This window comes from Botryllus schlosseri, chromosome 14, assembly GCF_051294905.1.
Source record: "Botryllus schlosseri isolate E-star chromosome 14, Bs_hap1, whole genome shotgun sequence".
NCBI lineage: Eukaryota > Metazoa > Chordata > Ascidiacea > Stolidobranchia > Styelidae > Botryllus > Botryllus schlosseri.
Window position 1 is genome coordinate 638881 of NC_137249.1, and position 19274 is coordinate 658154.

The window sequence follows — 19274 nt, forward strand, 5'->3', positions numbered from 1 at the left end:
GTATCGTAATGTATGGAATCGGTGTCCTGTGCTCACACAATTCTTTATTTCATTTTTAATTGAATTACTTGAATTTGGAGAATCATCGCTGCTCACCTGTTGTGTTATGTAGGCCTACCGAGATTCTGTTTGGGGCAGGGGTAAGAAAGTACACTGAACCCCATTAACATGAAAATTTTGCAGCCCCATTTGACAGTTATAAGTTATTAACTGCAATTTTGTCAATAATATATTAATATTGACATTAACCAAATGTTTTCGACGGACAAGGGTATAATTGTCAGAAACTGACTAGCAGAGGATTTTATATCTACAAGTGTTGGAAGCTTCTTATTCACTGATAATCTTGATTCAGTAAGATGTCACACACTTGATAATAATCGACTTTGAAATGCTATTTTTGCAGCAAGAAAAAATGTTCTTCTGGTTAAACCGGAAAAAGTTTACGTTATTGATTATTATAGCTCACGTTTCATTGCTGTTAGCATCAGAAAATGAAGAAAAGTGGGGAAAATACTTGAAACTGATCGACGAATCCGTTACAAACTACATACCGTGTCAAGGAAATTGCAGTTGCCACTCGAGAGTCATCGATGACGACCTCAAAATATGGAGAGAACGAGGCGGTATAAAGCGCGAAGATTTTGAAAGGTCGAAACCGCGCGGAACCCATTATCAGATCGTATCGCATAAGTTATATCGTGAGGATAAGTGCATGTTTCCTGCGCGGTGTTCTGGAGTCGAGCATTTTATTACTCAAATTCTTGATGATCTTCCCGATATGGAAATGGTAATTAATGTACGGGACTGGCCTCAAGACGTGAAATGGGGCGGGGATCCTCTGCCGATATTCTCTTTCAGTAAAGTCCGCAAAGAAAACCGAGATATCATGTACCCCGCGTGGACTTTTTGGGAAGGTGGTCCGGCAGTATGGCCGATATATCCACGCGGTTTAGGTCAATGGGGTGAAATGATGAAAGATTTGGATCGAAAAGTGAACGAATGGCCTTGGGAGGCGAAGAAAAGCAAAGGTTTTTTTCGCGGGTCGCGTACATCGGCGCAGAGAGATCCGTTAGTTCTTTTGTCACGATCAAAACCTGATCTTGTTGATGCAAAGTATACTAAAAATCAAGCTTATAAGTCGAAAGCAGACACCCTCGGCGAAGAACCCGCAGAAGTCGTGCATTTACTAGACCATTGCGATCATAAATACCTATTTAATTTTCGTGGGGTTGCAGCTAGTTTTCGTTTCAAACATCTATTTCTGTGTGATTCTGTGGTATTCCACGTCGGAGACGATTGGTTGGAGTTTTTTTATCCGGCTTTGAAGCCTTGGGTTCATTACATCCCGGTAGACGATGATTTGGGTAACGTTGAAGAGCTCTTGAAATTTGCGAAAGAAAACGATGCGGTAGTGAGGAAAATTGCGGAACGCGGTCGAAAATTTATAAAGGAACACTTGACGATGTCCGATATATTTTGCTACTGGAGGAAGCTTCTTAAAAGTTACCGCAAGCTTATGAAGTTCAAAGTGAAACGCAACAAATCCTATAAACAAATTCACCCGCCTGCCATTCGGGACGAGTTGTGAGGGACTGTGATATAAAGCTTCAAATATCGACTATATTGTCCTTTTTTACTAGGGTTGTCCAAAATAACTTTTTTCTTCAAATTTTACTTGCTATTCAATAGGTTGACTAAAACGCTGTACACCAAATTTTTCTCAAGTCTAACGTGTACAAGCGATACAATTAGATTAAAAATAAATTTGATTTATTGAAAAAAAATTTGAAAAAATTACTGAAATTTTACTGTCAACCCCATGAAATCGTTGAGTCACCTGAAAAAAGGATTTATAGAAAATTTGGCTCAATTCCAGCCGGTAGAAGCAAAGTTATTAGTGTTGAAAATTTCGGGTTTGAAATTATAGTATTTATGGAGGATAGTTCTGTAATTATCAAATCGAAAATTTCTACAGTAAATACTGCTTTTTCAAATCCAAAATTTGATACTCTAATAAGTTTGCTTCTATCATTTTTTGTGATTGAACCCTAAACTTGAATCCTGATCTTATTGTTCTATATAGTTTGAAGATGATTTATTCAATATTTAATGATTTCAATTCATCACTCTATAACAGGGCCGGCTAACCCGTGGCACGAGGGCCACATGTGGCCCGCGAGAAGGTTTTGAGTGGCCCGCGAGGTACTTTCCAAAATTAGTAATATAATACAAAATGGATTGCACAGATTGTGAACTTGCAAGGCCAATCAAAAATTTGATTAGTCTGCAACAATTGAGATGTTATGACCAAAATATCAGTTCCGACGCATTGGCATATCCATAAGCCAGTCAGTCACATTTTGGTAGATCATCGTACACTACAATAAAGCAGAATAATTTGAGATAGATTTATCAAAAGTAAAGATTTTCTTCATGTTTCGCGCAACATGTTGTCACTCGATTTCTTGCTTCAAATATTGTTACCCCTTTGTAAAAATGAAAGAACGCCTAATGTAGCAGATTGAGTCTAATTATATTCGCGATTTCGAGATAAAGTGTCGTTCAACATATACGACCTTGCGTTTGCGCTAGCAGAAAGACCGTCGACGATGAAACCTATATAGGCACAAAATGATTGATGCATGTTGGTCGGAGCTTTCGATATCGATATGAATAGTCCGGTCCTTGCAAACTGCGCCCAGCGATATACAGCAGGCCCGCAATATAGTTATGTGACAATATTATTGACCTATGAACTTCGAAAAGTTTTCGCGCTTCGCGCGGCTAGTGGCCCGCGTAATAGTTCGTCAATCTAATGTGACCCTTTGGCCAAAAAGGTTGGCCAGCCCTGCTCTATAATAACATTATGTGTGAAGCAAATTATTTAAAGCAAAATGTTGAATAGGCCTTATGTTGACTACTGGTTCTTTTTCAATATGATAAATGGACCTTTTATTGCATCCTTAAATTAGTGCAATTAGTAGCCTAATATTATGTTGTTTTACCTAGACTCACAATGCAATAGCGCCGAATCTCCTTTCGATTTCCTGGTATGAAGAATACCTCCAAGATTGTGTGGTGCTTAATGACTTTAACTGATGTTCCAAAAAAAATGCCGTTAGTAAACTATACGTTATTTGGATAGATAGTTTTTCTGTTTTAGAATGTCCAATAATATTAAGCATTTAACAGGTTTAGCATATTATTTTGCACTAAATGTTCAAAGTCATATGTTTCATGATTGTTATCAATAATCATGACGTAGGCCTAGTCTTTTTGTTGTATTCATTACTATGGTGAATGAATTTAATGAATATCAATGTTGGTCAATGTATTTCAATGAAGCTACTTCTAGACCTGATCCCCATTACTACCGTTGTTCTGCATGCTAATTATTAAAAACATTTTTTTCAAGAAATCAGTAAAAGAACCAGTCCTAGCTTTATCTTACAACTTTTTTTTTGCAATTACAATAGACCACAATCTTCTATGGTTTGATCATTCCAGTGTTAAAGTGCCGGCTAATGTGTATGTCTAGGAGATGGTCAGAGTGTTGGCTAATGTGTATGTCTTGGAATTGCGACCTTGAAACTTGTTACGTTTGTGTGGACAAAAATTCATTATATGTGATGTGACTGTTGTACTGTATAGTTGTGCAGTTTTGACGCCAAGCTTGTTTGACGGACTACACCCCATTTTTCTACACTATTCGATGCACAAATACCGTTAAGGCTACCTTTGCAAGCCACTGCTGTGATTACGGTGTATTTTTCTACTGTTTGACCACTGCCAACGTTACGACTTTTCCAACTAACACTTTCTCACGATTTTGATGCGAACCAATGTTTTTTTAGGTTCATATCTACAGAATTTATTGCAAATAGTTACTAAATCTAACGTGTACCAAGTCAACAATCTCAAGATGCATGGATCACCGGGCGGCCAAGGGACTAATAGTTATTTAAAAGTGTTCGGAAATATATTCATTTCGTTCATCGGATCTGGAGTTTTGGGCCTTCCGTTTGCTTTTAAAGAAGCGGGAATACTGGAAGGCGTGATCGTGATGTCGTTTGTGGGATTTCTCAGCGTTCGCGCTATGCTTTTAATCGTCGATGCCAAAGACGAAATATTGTCGTCCAAATCTGGGATCGATGACGCGTTTTCGATGGAAAGTGAACAGGCGTTGATTCCGAATGGTTCGAAGCAAAATGCCAAACAGTCTGAGCAACGAAAAGAACTTGGATACGGAGATGTTGGTTATAAAGCTTACGGGAAGATAGGTGCTAATATTGTTGACGCTTGCATCGTCGTGTCGCAAACTGGGTTTTGTTGCGCTTATTTAATCTTCATCACTGAGAATATAGCACAATATTTTGATGACGACACGCTGGATGATGGTGAGCATACACCAGGCTCATTCACACAAAAAGTCATTCTGTTAATTCTTGTGATCCCGTTATGTTTGCTATGCTTTCTCAAGCATCTTCACAAGTTGGCTGTTTTCAGCTTGTTTGCGGACTTTGCGAATGTGTTCGCATACACTATCGTGTTCTGGTTTGATTTTGAGCATGCCAGCAAAGTGCGTGTTCATCCAAAAGAAATGGATCTGTCGGGGCTGCCTTTTTTCATCGGGATCGCCATTTACTGTTACGAAGGCGCAGGGATGGTTTTGTCTTTAGAAAGCTCAATGTCGACTGAAATTCGACATCAATTCCGCACCATATTCAGGTGGACTATGTTTTTTATAACGACTCTGTATATTATGTTTGGAGTGTGCGGATATATGTCGTTCGGCCCCGAAACGAACCCGATTATAACGCTGAATTTACCGACTGGTGTTTTTCCTTTTTTGGTGAAAGGGTGTCTCTGTTTTTCGTTATTTTTCACATTTCCGGTGATGATGTTTCCTGTGATTAAAATCTTAGACAAACGTCTCGGTATCGAGAACTCTGTTAAAAAAGGAAGAATTTTGCGTGTTGCGATGGTGTGCTTGACAACAGTCATTGTGTTGATCATACCGTCATTCGCTGATTTAATGTCCTTAGTCGGGGCTACTTGCTGCAGCCTTATCGCATTCATTTTACCAGCGTTTTTTCATTTAAAAATATTTAAAGGGTCTCTTACGCGATCGCAGATTGCATTTGATTATTTTCTCGTTGTTGTGGGGGTTACCGGGACTGTCATTGGTACTTTGGATTCGTTTAGACGTTTGGGGGTGATACCGTCAGTTGGTGTCATAGAAAACGAATATGATACGTCTTCTGTATCTCCCAATATGACAACATAAAGACCATTGCATTTATTTTATTCATACTCTTTTATCACAAATTGCTTTTTCTGTTTTATTTGCATATCCGTGGGTACTAGAATAATGCAACTTACAAATGAAATGTTACATTAAATAGATATCAGAAGAATATGAAGCTGCTCATCGAAATGCGGCATTCCTGTTCTATATTTTTTGACACTGCTAGGTGTTCTTTAATATATCTTGTACTACAAATATGGCTGGATGTTAACCTATTGAAACGGAGTAGGATCCTATTTCTCAAACAATTTCCTACATGATTAACACTAGTAATCGGTTTTGAGATTTTGTATCATCTAAACAGGTACATTGATATTAGGCGATATCTTTGCCTCAATGATTCAACATTTCATGACGATAACGTCATGTTTGGCGATACCATTGGTAATATACAATGTTCTTTCCAATTCTCTACTAGTTACTGACGGTGATCCCTGACGAGTGTTATCCGAAAATATTTGGATTTATTTCAATATGAACACAATATTCAATTGTTTTTGGCTGTATCTTGTTGGTCAGTCCTCCCTTATTAACAATGCAATTGACATAAGTTCCCCCTACATGTATTTCAAGCAATCAAGTATGCCAAATGATCTTTCAACCATTAACATTAGTATTTTGGACGCACGCATAGTTGGGATGACCCAAAATTTGTCCTCTAAATTCGAGGTAACATATCTAAGGTGTTAGTATTACAGTCAATATTGATTGCAATGCTGGTCTTGCATAGTTTTGATAGAATTTTTGTATTTGTATGACTAAATTATTATTCAAGTATACCGTTATGGAATATTTGTTATGTTCACCATGAATGTGATAATTACATTGCCTCATAATATTCGAACACCATGCTAACTTTCATGTGGCTAGAATTTCTGTTATCTTAGTTTTAGGAGGTTATGAATAGTTAAAGGACATACCATTATTTTTTATGTCCTTGAGGTATTTTTATATCAACTCAGTTTTGACCGATAACCTCTTTATCAATTTGCTGAACTTGGTTATACTTCTTATGCTTATGTCTCTTGTTAAAGTTGACATATCAATGTAATTATCCAGATAGCATTTCCAGCATACTATCATCGCTTGCTACGGAATTCTGTAACCGCAACTTGTTTCTGGATTCTGCACTCCAAAATAGTCTATTTGATGTGATTGTGGGTAGGGCTGAGTGATTTGATTCTGAATTGAGTTTTAAGCTTTGAGTCGTATATTCGAGTTGGTAAATTTGTTCTTGGTGGCAAGGAACGTATATATTTCAGTACTCGAAAAAATCATCCCTCGCTACTCGACTCATAGAATTTATACTCCATTCAAATTCGAGTACTCCAATCAATGTGCCCAACCCTAATTATGGGTGCAAGATCTAGCTTCTAGACTGCACTATACACCGCAAAGTACTTGCTCAATCCACGTAGGGTATACCTTTCTTTATATTATATTGGTTTGATTGAAGCAATTTTCCATTTGAGTATCGCCGTACCCTTTTTTATCCGTCTGTTTCTGGTGCATTATATGAAAAAGTGTCTTGTTTTATTCAGATTGCGATTAGATAATTATAGTGGTAGGCTTTGTTCGACGAAACCGTCTTGACTTGATTTTAAATTGAAATGGCTGCTCCGCAGGAGATATTCTCTTTGGACGATGTGACTCGTCAGAAAGTCCGGCAGCAAATGTAAGTGTATTAGCCAGGCTTGTAATGACTCGAGTCATGACTCGACTTGGGTCACGATTTTTTGATGACTTGACTTGACTCGAGTCATTTTCTCAAAATACGTAAATGAGTCGACTCGAGTCAATTTGTGTATTGACTCGACTTGGACTAGTCATTGCGCATGACTCGAACCAAGTCATATGACTCGACATTCAGCCGGCGGAGACCGTCATTTCATTGTAATGTCGAAGAACAATAAAGTAACCACTCTATTGGGATTACGTCTATTGGTACTGGTACTTGAAAATGCGACCAGAAACTGTTAAAAGTGAGGAAAATTAGTATATTATAAATGCGAACCATTCGATATCACCATAGTTATAAGAGTGGGTTTAACAAGACTTCAACCGGAACCTGAGCGGTCAACACAATGACTTGGACTTGAGTCATAATACCATGACTCGGACTCGAACCTCTGCTCAATGACTTGGACTCGGACTTGACTCGGTGGTGAATTGAAAATGACTCGACTTGACTCGAGTCAAAACTGTAAAAGTAAGAATGACTTGTGACTCGGAGCTTTGTGACTTTGTTACAACCCTGGTATAAGCAGGGTCAAAAGATCAGCGTCTTTTATGTTACTTTATAAGCCTTTAACATGAATTGTATTGGTATCATTAGCGATGTCTGGGATATTTTATCGTGTCTGATTTCATTTGTGTAGAATTGCTGTTGAATTGACTCTTACTGACACAGAATATATAGATATAGACATCTTTATCTTAGGGTTGTTAAAAAATAACCCTTTTGTTCAAATTTTACAGGCTATTCGACACGGTTGTTAGGTTGGCATAAAAAAATCGCTGCACAGCAAATTTGGCTCAATTCAAACGTCTACAAGTGAAGTTATTGGAGTTGAAAAATTATTAATAATTTTTTTCAAATTCTGCTGTCAACCCCATGAAATTGTTGAGTTGTCTACAAACACGAAGCATCGTAAATTTGGCTCAGTTCCAACTAGTAGAAGCGAAGTTATTCCTGATCAAAATTTTGGATTTGAAATAATAGTATTTGCGGTGGGTAGGCCTAGTTGTGTAAATAATTATTATCAAAGCATTTCTCACCATAAATACTATTTTTTTCAAATCAAAAATTTTGTACTCCACAATAACTTCGCTTTTACTGATTGGAACTGACCCAAATTTGATATGCATGGTTTTTTAGACAACTTAATAATTCCATGGCGTTTCTAGTAAAATTTGAATTGAAAAAAAAAACTGTAACTGTAATTGCTTCGCTTCTACCCATTGGAATTGAGCCAAATCTGTTGTGTAGCGTTTTTTTTAACAAACTTGACAATTCTGTAGAATAGTCAGAATTGAAGAAAAAGGTTATTTTTGAACAACCCTGCGATACGTAGGTCTATATAGATATCTATTCCACTTCTGAGATTTACTCATTCAGAACAACTGCAATTTTTTTAATGACCAGTAAGTTTGCTGTGATAATATCTGGTAATACCAGTCTTTGGTTTTAGAGAAGAATCACTTCGCCGATTGCCAACACAGCTCACAAGCTCTGCCGAACAGATCGAAACGAAGATTTACAATCAACCAATGAACACTCGCGTGAGTTGAGACTTAAATTAACCTTTCAACGGTTATACTTATTGGTCTCAAGTCCGGAGATTCTGTGCCCTTTTCATGTAAATATAGCCTAAAGCAATGTTGTAGATTTGGCATGCTCAAGTTTTAGTTGCAGTACCGGTAGGAGACTTATGCAATACTGGATTTTTTAAATCTGCAACCTCAATCTCAACAATAACACTTCTAACTAAATTCCATTCCAAATCAACTAATAGGTATTAGTGAATTGCAAATTAGCTAAGAAATATTGAATAGGCCTATACAAATGGCGTTTTAAAAGAACGGGGTTTCGAGTTGAAAGGAGAGGTTCCAACCCCAAAAACTCACTCCCTGGTTACGCCACTGAAGTAGTGATGACTCTGAGCTAGAAATGGCTGCAAGAACATCGCACAACAGACCGCAGGTATTGCGATTCACGACAAACGATGCCCAATGAATTTTCTAGCTGTTTGACAACTAATTTTGTTAATGCGCAACTGAAACTAAAACTACTCACTTTTCAAAATCCGGAACTAGAACTACAGCACTCAAAAAACCAATAGTTAGTTGTGTTAAAATGACAAGCTTATTCGCCATCATCGTAGTATAGCACCTGCATTTTGCACTCAACGTGACAATTTCATTCATGAAAATAGCCGATTTCATACCTCTGCTGACATTTGGGATGTGGGAAGCCCTTTTTTGCAATGATAAAATTTCAACAAAATATGTTCAAGAGCTCATCGTGATGGTGACAGTCAGCTGAAAAGCTTCGAGTTGAATAACTTTGGCAATATGAAGATATTGTTTGATGCAATTTTGAATTGCTGTACTTCTAAAGGCCTATGTAATGTTAAAATGATGTTAGGTGATGAACTAAAGCTTTATTTTACATACCATCGGTCACAGAGGTTTGTTAAATCACTTCTCAATGCCTTCACGAAAATGTCATGAATAAATCAAGTCGTAAATATCCAATGTTTAATTTGCTCCTTAAATAATTGCTGTCCCAGCAAGCGGCACAGTAAGCTTTAAAGACACCTGACATGCTTTCCTGGAAGGCTTGAGTTCAAAGATCACCTAATAAATTCAATCAGGCCTACTCGAGGAGAAATGTAGTCATTGCATCACCTGGGAGATGATGCAATTGTATTGGCGCTTGACGTTATTTGTACCTTGGTACAACAACTGTATTCATAGTGATACTAATCTGAAAACAATCTAATCTAATACTCATCTAATTTGTGAAATGTTTCTATCTTGTAATTTTTGTTCTAATCTTATTTCTGAGTTTCCTGGAAATGCTACAGGATAACTCTACAGTGCGAAACGAACCAAGTTTGGTGTTCAGACATTTGCCTTTCTAAAACTTACAAGAATCTACTCTGAGTTGACATGCACTGAACTTGATTTTTGCTCCATTTTTTCCAACTCAGAGTTCAATTCGATTTCCAAATTTTTGCGTATTCAGCAATTCTAATACTAATCTGATTTGGACAATTTTTGTGTTGTCCAGTTTTACCCTGCATAGCATATTCAATGCAAATGAAGGCATGTCTAGTCATGGCGCTCATTGTTTTTCAGGAGCGATATTTTCATACGGTGAAGAATTTGATACAGAGAAGTGAGTGAATTGATGTTATCGTATTTTTCCTGGCAAACAATATGCTCTCAAAGTCTCAATCAATGCGCCAAGAAATAGACAGCTTGTTCTCTAGTCTGCATTTATAGGGGAGAGGAGGCAAGGATGAGATATGGGGCAAGATGAGACATGCAATTTTTTTCATAGAACAATTTTCTAATGGACAGACTCCGTCAATAATGTTTTTCCCATAATCTCATCCTATAATCCTACCATATTAACAAGGCAAACAGATTTGAGGTTGGGTAGAAAAATGCCAAAATTATATTTTTACAGTCTGTGTAAGTTATGTGAATCCATGTTTGTAAGGGCATACGATCATAATATTTCATATTATAAAACAATCTACTGGAGCTGGTAGAGTGCAATATTAGCAGTGTAATCATGCACTTACCTCTATAAAGTAATAGACAGAAGTTTTTTTATTGCAGTTTATACAATAATTGAGGGGTAAGATGAGACAAATCCACGGAGGTGAGTTGAGACATGGGTATCGGAAGCCTCGCAATATACTTAATGGGGGTAGTTGAGGCATTTGAGCAAGGATTTTCAAGAACCGAGAAATCCAGGAGTATGTTGTTCAATAGAACTCAAAACATATTCATAAATAGTACAGATCACAGGCTTTCCATAGGTACTAAAATTAATCCTCAGCAGGCATACTCTTTATGTGGCGTTGAAATATCAAAAAATTTCTCATCTTTTTCTCGCCTGCCCTTATATATCTGTATCATCCCATATTTTTTCGATCGTCAGAAAGAATGAAATGTGATTTTAATTAAAAAAACTAAATTAGACATTAAATGGTGGTTAGAATGATGAAATGATGTAATTCAACCCACAATAAACATGATAACTCAATAATTAGTTATTACATGTTCAGTTAATATGGTGTTGAAACTTGTTTTTGCTCTGAGGCTCCGGTGCAAAAAGAATGTAAACTAACATTCAACAAGCTTATTGCTGTGCTAGTATTTTTGTTAAATTTAGTTGTATTTCTTTTGTTCTGGTAAAGCATGTTACATTCTTTACATACTTTCAATTTTTTTTGCGAGAAGGGCTCACGGCCCCCAAGTTGACGATGGCCCCTCAGGTTGGGAAACACGGACTTATATTGTCAACATTACTTATTGTAATCAGTTTTCTTGAATTCCAGCAATATTCTTACAGTCCTTAACCATCCGATTTCCATTCAGCCAATGCCAAAGTGCAACAGTTGCGAATGCAGATGCAGCAGCAGCAGCAACAACAACAACAACAACAACAACAACAACAACAACAACAACAACAACAACAACAACAGCAGTCGCAGCCGCAGCAACAACAGCATATGCCGCAACACATGCCGGCTCCATCTGTCCCAGGTGAGCACACAGACCTGGTCCAGTTCCAAAAGTTAAAAATTGGCTTACCTATCTGAACTTTGCACATCATCCATATTCAATAGCGGTCTTCAAAAATGACTTTTTTCTCGAATCGTACTGGCTACTTGATAAAATTGTTAGGTTACCTAATTTAAGCCTACACACCAAATTTGGTTCAATTCCAACCAGAAGCCGCATTGCTACAGGAGAAGAAAGTTACTATTTATTATGTAAAAATAAATAACAAAAAATTTTACAATTTTCTGTTCACCCCATTTAAGTGTGAGGTTGTCTATAGATACGATGTTCACCAAATTTGGTTCAATTCCAACCGCTGGAAGCGAAGTTATTGCCGTCGAAAAGTTTGGATTTGAATAAAATAGTATTTACGGTGACCAATTCTTTAAATGTTTTTTAAAGTTTTGCCCACCGTAAATACTATTTTATTCAAATCCAAACTTGTCGACGGCAATAACTTCGCTCCAATTTTTTGTTACATATTTTTAAATAATACATAGAAACTTTCGTCTCCTGTAGCAATGCGGCTACTGGTTGGAATTGAACCAAATTTGGTGTGTAGGCTTAAATTAGGCAACCTAACAATTTTATCAAGTAGCCAGTACGATTTGAGAAAAAAAGTCAATTTTGAATACCCCTAATATTCAATTGTATTTCCACAGGGCAAAATCGCCAGTACATCAGCCAAGCCCCCCGGGGTGTTGGCCCGCCGTCAGACTCGCCCCTAAGCATGCCGAGTCCCTCCTCTATGGGCATGGCTACGGGCTACAGCCCTGAGAACCGCATGCCTCACCCTTCACCGAGTCAACAGTATTACCATCCGAGGCCTTTGATTTCCAGGACACCGCAGTCCACTATTCAGGCAAGTAGCCACGAGTAATTGATTGAGAGCAAGCAGGGCTGGGCACAGTTGAGCATGGATCGAGTATTCGGGTATCACTAATTATGACGTCAAAACAGTACAACTGTACAACATATATGTAGTTTTATGCGGCCACACAATACAATGCCATTTCCACATCACATTAAAGATTATTTGGATTTTTTTCGACCATACCTATTTCATTGCACTTTGTGACAGTGTTGGGATCAAGTCACTACCTTCGAGTCACGGGTCATTTCGAGTCATCGCAGATTTTGACTCGAGTCAAGTCAAGTCAATCGATTTTCGAAGGTGACTCGAGTCAAGTCTAGTCAATCGATTTTTGGAGGTGACTCGAGTCAAGTCAAGTCTAGTCACGAGTCAAGTCACAATTCAAGTCAGGTTGCCTTTTCGAAGTATGAGGCATGATTACGTCATTGCATTTTGCTAGCTGTCTGAAATACAGATTGCGTGGTCATTGAGTCTGAACCGTTGAACGAATATAGAGTTTAATATACAAGCAAGAAGGCGCTTTATCGCTCACATATACGTAGAAATGCTAAACCACGGAAGTAATTACATAGCCTCAATTTAGTTACCAGCCGAAATAGAGACTGTAGAAACGAATTAATAAGATGCAATGCATTACCAATTTACAAATTGATATGATACTATTCAAGTCTGCGCCAATGGTTGATGACTATTTTAACTATATTCGAATTCAATTTCAACGAAACAAGAGGTTTACCTAAGGTATAAGAACAGAGAACAGAATTATACATTTTGCTATTAAATTACTCTACTATACTAGTTTACGACAGCGTAAGCTTTGATCACTTCATTTGTGGTCAATTTATTTGTGAGAGAACAATGGAGTTTCAGTAAAACGCACGATCATTGAATGATTGGTCGCCTTGACGGGTTACACCAACGTTTCGCGAACAGTCCGACTATATGCAAGATAGAGTGATTTTATCGACATCGATTGCTTGATGACTTGAAATTGACTAGTGAATTTTGCTTCGAGTCACGAGTCAATCCGCTTTTCTGATACCCCAAGTCAAGTCATTTTATCAAAGTGACTAGTGTCAAGTCAAGTCATAGGAAAGAGGTGACTCGAGTCATCCCAACACTGCTTTGTGACAATCCGGTATGTTGATCATGATTTCACAGATATGTCATTTCCAGTAATGCGTGTAGCTTTGTACTACATGTTTTGAATCAGTGATTCCCAACCGCGGCTACAAGGTAGCCTCCTTGTGGCTCTGATTGACCTCTATCTAAATATGCCACAAAAATATGATGGACGACAGTTGTTGTTTGTTTTTATTAATAGTTATAGTCAATTTTTGATAAGGGATATTAGTTATGTCTAAAGCCGTCCAAGGCCGCTTCTGAAAATTTGGAAAGAGCATTCTTGCAGACTAGCGTCAAACACATGAATGAATACGCGTCAGATAAGGATATATCTTGAGTTCTGCTGGTCGGAGACATTTATATATCGTCTCTGTGCAGAGGAAATTTTGAAACAATTTTACTAACACCAAAACAACAGCTCATAGTCGAGTATATTTGCAATAAGTCCAATAATACTCAGCGTGTAATCCCCCGCACACTTGTGAAGTAAGTGCTGGAATGTATGAAGAGCTATCACATGACGACATAATAGTATGTAATGATATGCGTTTTCTGCGTCTATGAATGCTAAAATAACCGATATAGAATCTATAGAAGTGTATGTACATGCCTTTCAATTAGCTGAATGGTTATAGGCTAGCTACCCTTTAAATTTTTGAGCTAGATAGTTTGAGATGTGGCTCCGACATCCAAAAAGGTTGGGAACCACTGGTTTAAGATGGTGCGATACTACAAATTCAGGTTTGGAGCCGCCCGCTGTGGAAAATAGTATCGAATCTATAAGTCTCGTTGATAAATCAACTCTTAGTGGACAGCGGTGCATGATTTCAGTACTCGAAAAATCATCTCTTGCTACATTAGCCCAAATAACGAGTATGTATTTCTACAGCAACCTCCTCTGAAAATGCCGGAAAATACATATCAGATGACGCCGCAAGGAAGTGTTGGAAGGTAATCTTCACTGATGTATATTTCAATGGGATTGTTCAAGTCATATTTTGTAATATACAATGGAATAATATATTGATGTTGAAATGTACCAGTTGGGCTGATACTCGTCAGGGGTAACCTTCAGCAACTACTAGAGAATTGGAAAGAACATTGTATATAAACAATCGTATCACTGCAATGAAATTTTAAATAATAATCGATTCAATTGAATATTGAAGTTCCTTCCTAAGTTCCAATGAGTAAAACCCTACAGAACGATATACATGATATCATAGTTATCCAGATTCTTATATATATGTAACATATGTACAGGGTTGTAACCAAGTCACATGTCAATTTGACTTTTATAGTTTTGACGCGAGTCATTTTCACTCCCCCACGACCACGAGTCAAGTTCAAGTCTAGGAGCAACGGATCCAGTCTGAGTCTTACAGTGTTAAGAGTCGATCTCATTTTTCTCAGCCTAAACATGATGATTCAAACACAAAAAAGTCGGTTTCTGGGACTGTTTTTCAATTATCGGTCCTGAATAAGTCACGAGAGTCATTTCCCATTTTTCTGCAAATGACTCGAGTCAAGTTAGTCAACGAAAAATTGCGACTCGAGTCATTACACCCTGCATATGTAACACATAAGAACATATAACACATAACATATATATACGTATTAAGATTTTCTTGTATTTCCAGCACATACATTCCCAGCCTGTCTCCCGGCCATCCGAGTAATTCTCCGCAAGCTCTACGAACTCCAGGAAGTGTAACAGTTGCCAACTCACCCGGTAAGTTACTAAGCTTGGAGATCACAGACAGACTTTCAAAACTAGAGAATTTCCTAAATTAGATTAAAATTGGAAGTACCGCTATACAGTTTTTCTTTTCAAATTAGACTGCAATTAGAACTAGAATTGTAACTACACAGGTTTTAAAATTCTATTAGAGTTAGAATTACTGAACTCGAGAAAAACTGGGATTTGAATGTGTCGAGTCATGTGACTTCGTCAAGTCTGCAATGACTCTAGTACAAGCCGAGTCAAAACACAAATTGGGTCGAGTCATTTTTAATTTTTGAAAAGATGACTCGAGTCAAGTCGAGTCAACGAAAAATTGTGACTCGAGTCGTAACTTTGCTCTAAACTTTTCATTTTTTATGATGAAAAGCCGGCGTAGCTCCCAGCCCGTCAACAAATCAGACATCGACGTCATCTCCTCAAACGGAAGAGCAAGGTTATGTGGAGAAATTAAAGCAGCTCCAAAAGTACATCGAGCCACTTTCAAGGATGATTAATAAGGTAACGACAGAAATCTGGTGATAAATTTGCTCGACATGGAGTTCTCCTATAAGTGCTCTGCAATTTTTTTTTGTATGAATAACGTCTTGTTGAAAAATCTTGCTTTTGTGATCACGAATATGTTGATCTCTGAACCAGAGTTTGAGAATTTGAACCAGAACTAAGAAATTTTCTTATTTTTCAAATTAGATCAGAATAGGAATGATAGCTATACACAGTTTGTTCCGAATGAGATTATAATTATAATTACTGAATTTGCAACATCTTGGAAATTGATTCCGATTCATAATTTCTAAGAAATAAAACGTAAATCAAGTTCAGCTCATATCAATGCAGAATTCCTTCTCATTCACAGGAGAATGGCAAATATATGTACAGCAAGCTCGACTCATTACGCACAATACAGTTCTCCTGCAGTATTTTCAGGAAAACCACAAATTTGAAAAGAATCTAAATAAGCGCATGGAAACATTTCACAAATTAGATTATCGGCATTTCAGTCTAATTAGTGTAATTAGCCAAGTTAAAATCGTCTAGTTGTCCAACCTGCCCAATATCAATGCCTCTTCAAATGCTACTTATTTTTATGGATGGATTATATCGTGTTACATTCCCGCAAGAATTTGTCATACTAACTGTAGCATGTCCATCCCATGACAGCAAGAGAACAACAGTCAAGATCTCCGTAAAATGAAGAGTCTGCGGGACGTTCTGATGGACTCCACGCGGAGACTGCCCATAAAGACATTGGAGAAATGTGAGAAGGTTTTACAAAGCTGGCTCGACAAGCCACCGCAGGTACGGCTTTTTGTTTTTGTTCACTTTACACAAGAATGAAACACACAATTAGAACATGTTGCGGTAGTTTCCCCTGCATTTAAAATCTTGAAGATGGGCAGTCCATTGCATTGCATTGCACAGTAAATGATTGTCGTCAGAGGTGGTCAACGTACTGAGTGTAGCTATCAAGTAGAATTCTGAGTCACCAGTTAATTTGAATTTTATAGTTTTGACTCGAGTCAAGTCGAGTAATTTTCAATTCGCCACCGAGTCGAGTCCAAGTCCAAGTCAGCGAGCAGAGTACCGAGTCATGGTATTATGACTCGAGTCCGAGTCATTGTGTTGACTGCTCAGTTTCCAGTTAAAGTCTTGTTAAATCCACTTTTTATAACTCTACTTGGTGATATCGAATGGTTCGCATTTATAATATACTAATTTTCCTCACTATTAGCAGTTTCTGGTGACATTTTAAAGTACCAGTACCAATAGACGAAATCCTAATAGTGTGGTACTTTATTATTCTTCGAAATTACAATGAAATGTCAGTCTTGGCCGTCTGATTCTCAAGTCATATGTCTTGGTAACGTCATGCACAATGACTCGAGTACAAGTCGAGTCACGACACAAGTTGTCTCGAGTCGAGTCACCAAAAGATCTTGACTAAAGTCGAGTCATTACAGCACTGGTTTAAACATCAAAGTTTTCATCTATGCAATGGATTGGATTCGCTTATGTGGAAACCGAAAATGACCAAAATTTGGTGATCACAAATTTCCAAACATTGGTTTCCATCCAGACTCCGCCCACTACGAGGTCCGACCAGCATATGTGCCAGCCTATACTGGACGCGGTGGCCGCAAACATCAACTCTTCCATGATGAATCATACTTTGAAAAGAACATTCAGCCAAGCGTTGAAGACCGTGAATGGAGACTATTCAGTGTAAGTCAAAAACAGATGCAGACATCAATATACAATTGGATAATATATTCATATTGAATGCCTCGATTATTCGAAATTTCATGCCGTTGACGTCGTATTTAATGATACGATTGTTGATATACAAAGTTCTTTCCAATTCTTCACTAGTTGCTGACGATTGTCATCCAAAAATACTTTGGTTTATTTCAATATGAATATTTCTTACAACAGCAGTACTGACTAATTACTGCAAGTAGCTAATACCTTCTTGATTATTTAGAAAAAGTAGTACTTCAATGCTGACAGCCTCTGACTAGATTCATTTTGTGATTTGCAGCCCACAGAGTGTCTGCGCTAATCGTTCGAAAGTTCAAAAGAAAAATGACACCAAAGCGTTGGAGCCGGGTTTACACGTACCTGATCTGATCCAGGGTGAAATTGCCAGGCTCGGGTCAAAGTTCAAAGTAACGGTCGACGTGTCGCGCAGCAGTAATTTGGGGGCGTTGCATCTCATTTGCAGATTAGGTAAGATTGTGTATAAGATGATAGATATCTTGTACTCTCGATTATGCCTGACGGATAGCGAATTTTCAAGCATATACTGATAACTCTGATATCTTCAGCCGGTAGTCAAAGGATATGGCATCTAGTTTAAGTGAGATTTCCAAAACTTCAGTGTTTATTCGAAGTGTTGCAGATATTTCTATGCTTTGAGCATGAAATGAACTAGCCAGTTCTACATGTACCTTTTAGGCGACCATAAGGAATGTAACGCCCTACACCACGTTAAAGATGGTTTGATGTTTTTTCGACCATACCTATTTCATTGACTTTGTAACAATGCTGTGTGCTGATCATGATTTCACAGATTTGTGAATTTCGGTAACTTGCATAGCTTTGTGCCAGGGTTGTAACCGAGTCACAAGTCAATCTCACTTTTTTAGTTTTGGCTCGAGTCATTATCAATTCGCCACCGAGTCCAAGTCATCGAGTAGAGGTTCGAATCCGAGTCATGGTATTATGACTCGAGTCCGAGTCATTGTGTTCACTGCTCAGTTTCCAGATAAAGTCTTGTTAAATCCACTGTTATAACTCTGTGTGGTGATATCGAATGGTTCGCGTTAATAATATACTAATTTTCCTCACTTTTAATAGTTTCTGGTCGCATTTTCAAGTACCAGTTCCAATAGGGTGGTTACTGGTTATACTTGACTACTCTTCGAAATTATTCCTTCCCAACATCTCACATTTCCACAGACGACTCATTGTTACCAGCCGTCCCACCTATAAGAATACTAGTTCCGGACATGTACCCGCAAGAGGGGCCAGAATGGAAATCGTGGAATCTTGACCCCGACGACAGCCGGCCAGAAATGGCGACACCGACGTTTCTCGATGGTTTGACTCGCAACATGGAAGCGCACATCAACAACGGAATGGACCACAACGAAACAATATCCTCGATCCTGACCTCTTGGGAGAGAAGCGTCAGGGCTACCATTTCGTCACAAGTTGCCCCTTGATATCGCAAATGAACCTCTTTTTTGCAATTTTCAAATCTTTTTTTTTCTTTTAATAATAAAGAACCTTGAAATGTAATATATGCTGTTAACAATTAAAGCAAAAATAAAACGGCGCTTCTTCGATATACGCCCGGGATCGAAACAGTGTTGCACATGACACCAACAAGTGCTTCTCATGAGGACGATACAATCTTA

At 37.9% G+C, this 19274-nt stretch overlaps 3 protein-coding genes across 3 annotated transcripts; all 3 read left to right on the forward strand.

Annotated features, from left to right (window-relative positions):
• The first annotated feature begins 380 nt into the window (after window positions 1–380).
• Window positions 381–3857, forward strand: LOC145455660 (protein O-glucosyltransferase 1-like). The gene has a single exon (XM_080333645.1). The coding sequence runs from the start codon at window positions 392–394 to the stop codon at window positions 1589–1591; it is 1200 nt and encodes a 399-aa protein (XP_080189771.1). The 5' UTR covers window positions 381–391; the 3' UTR covers window positions 1592–3857.
• On the forward strand, window positions 3836–6853 carry LOC145455656 (uncharacterized). Its single transcript, XM_080333642.1, has one exon. The coding sequence runs from the start codon at window positions 3836–3838 to the stop codon at window positions 5288–5290; it is 1455 nt and encodes a 484-aa protein (XP_080189768.1). The 3' UTR covers window positions 5291–6853.
• On the forward strand, window positions 6846–19147 carry LOC145455655 (mediator of RNA polymerase II transcription subunit 15-like). The gene is made up of 12 exons (XM_080333641.1): window positions 6846–6986; window positions 8503–8593; window positions 10175–10214; window positions 11429–11596; window positions 12277–12476; window positions 14503–14564; window positions 15254–15345; window positions 15725–15855; window positions 16516–16653; window positions 17432–17577; window positions 17894–18081; window positions 18814–19147. The coding sequence occupies exons 1-12, from the start codon at window positions 6922–6924 to the stop codon at window positions 19077–19079; spliced, it is 1587 nt and encodes a 528-aa protein (XP_080189767.1). The 5' UTR covers window positions 6846–6921; the 3' UTR covers window positions 19080–19147.
• The last annotated feature ends 127 nt before the right edge of the window (window positions 19148–19274 follow it).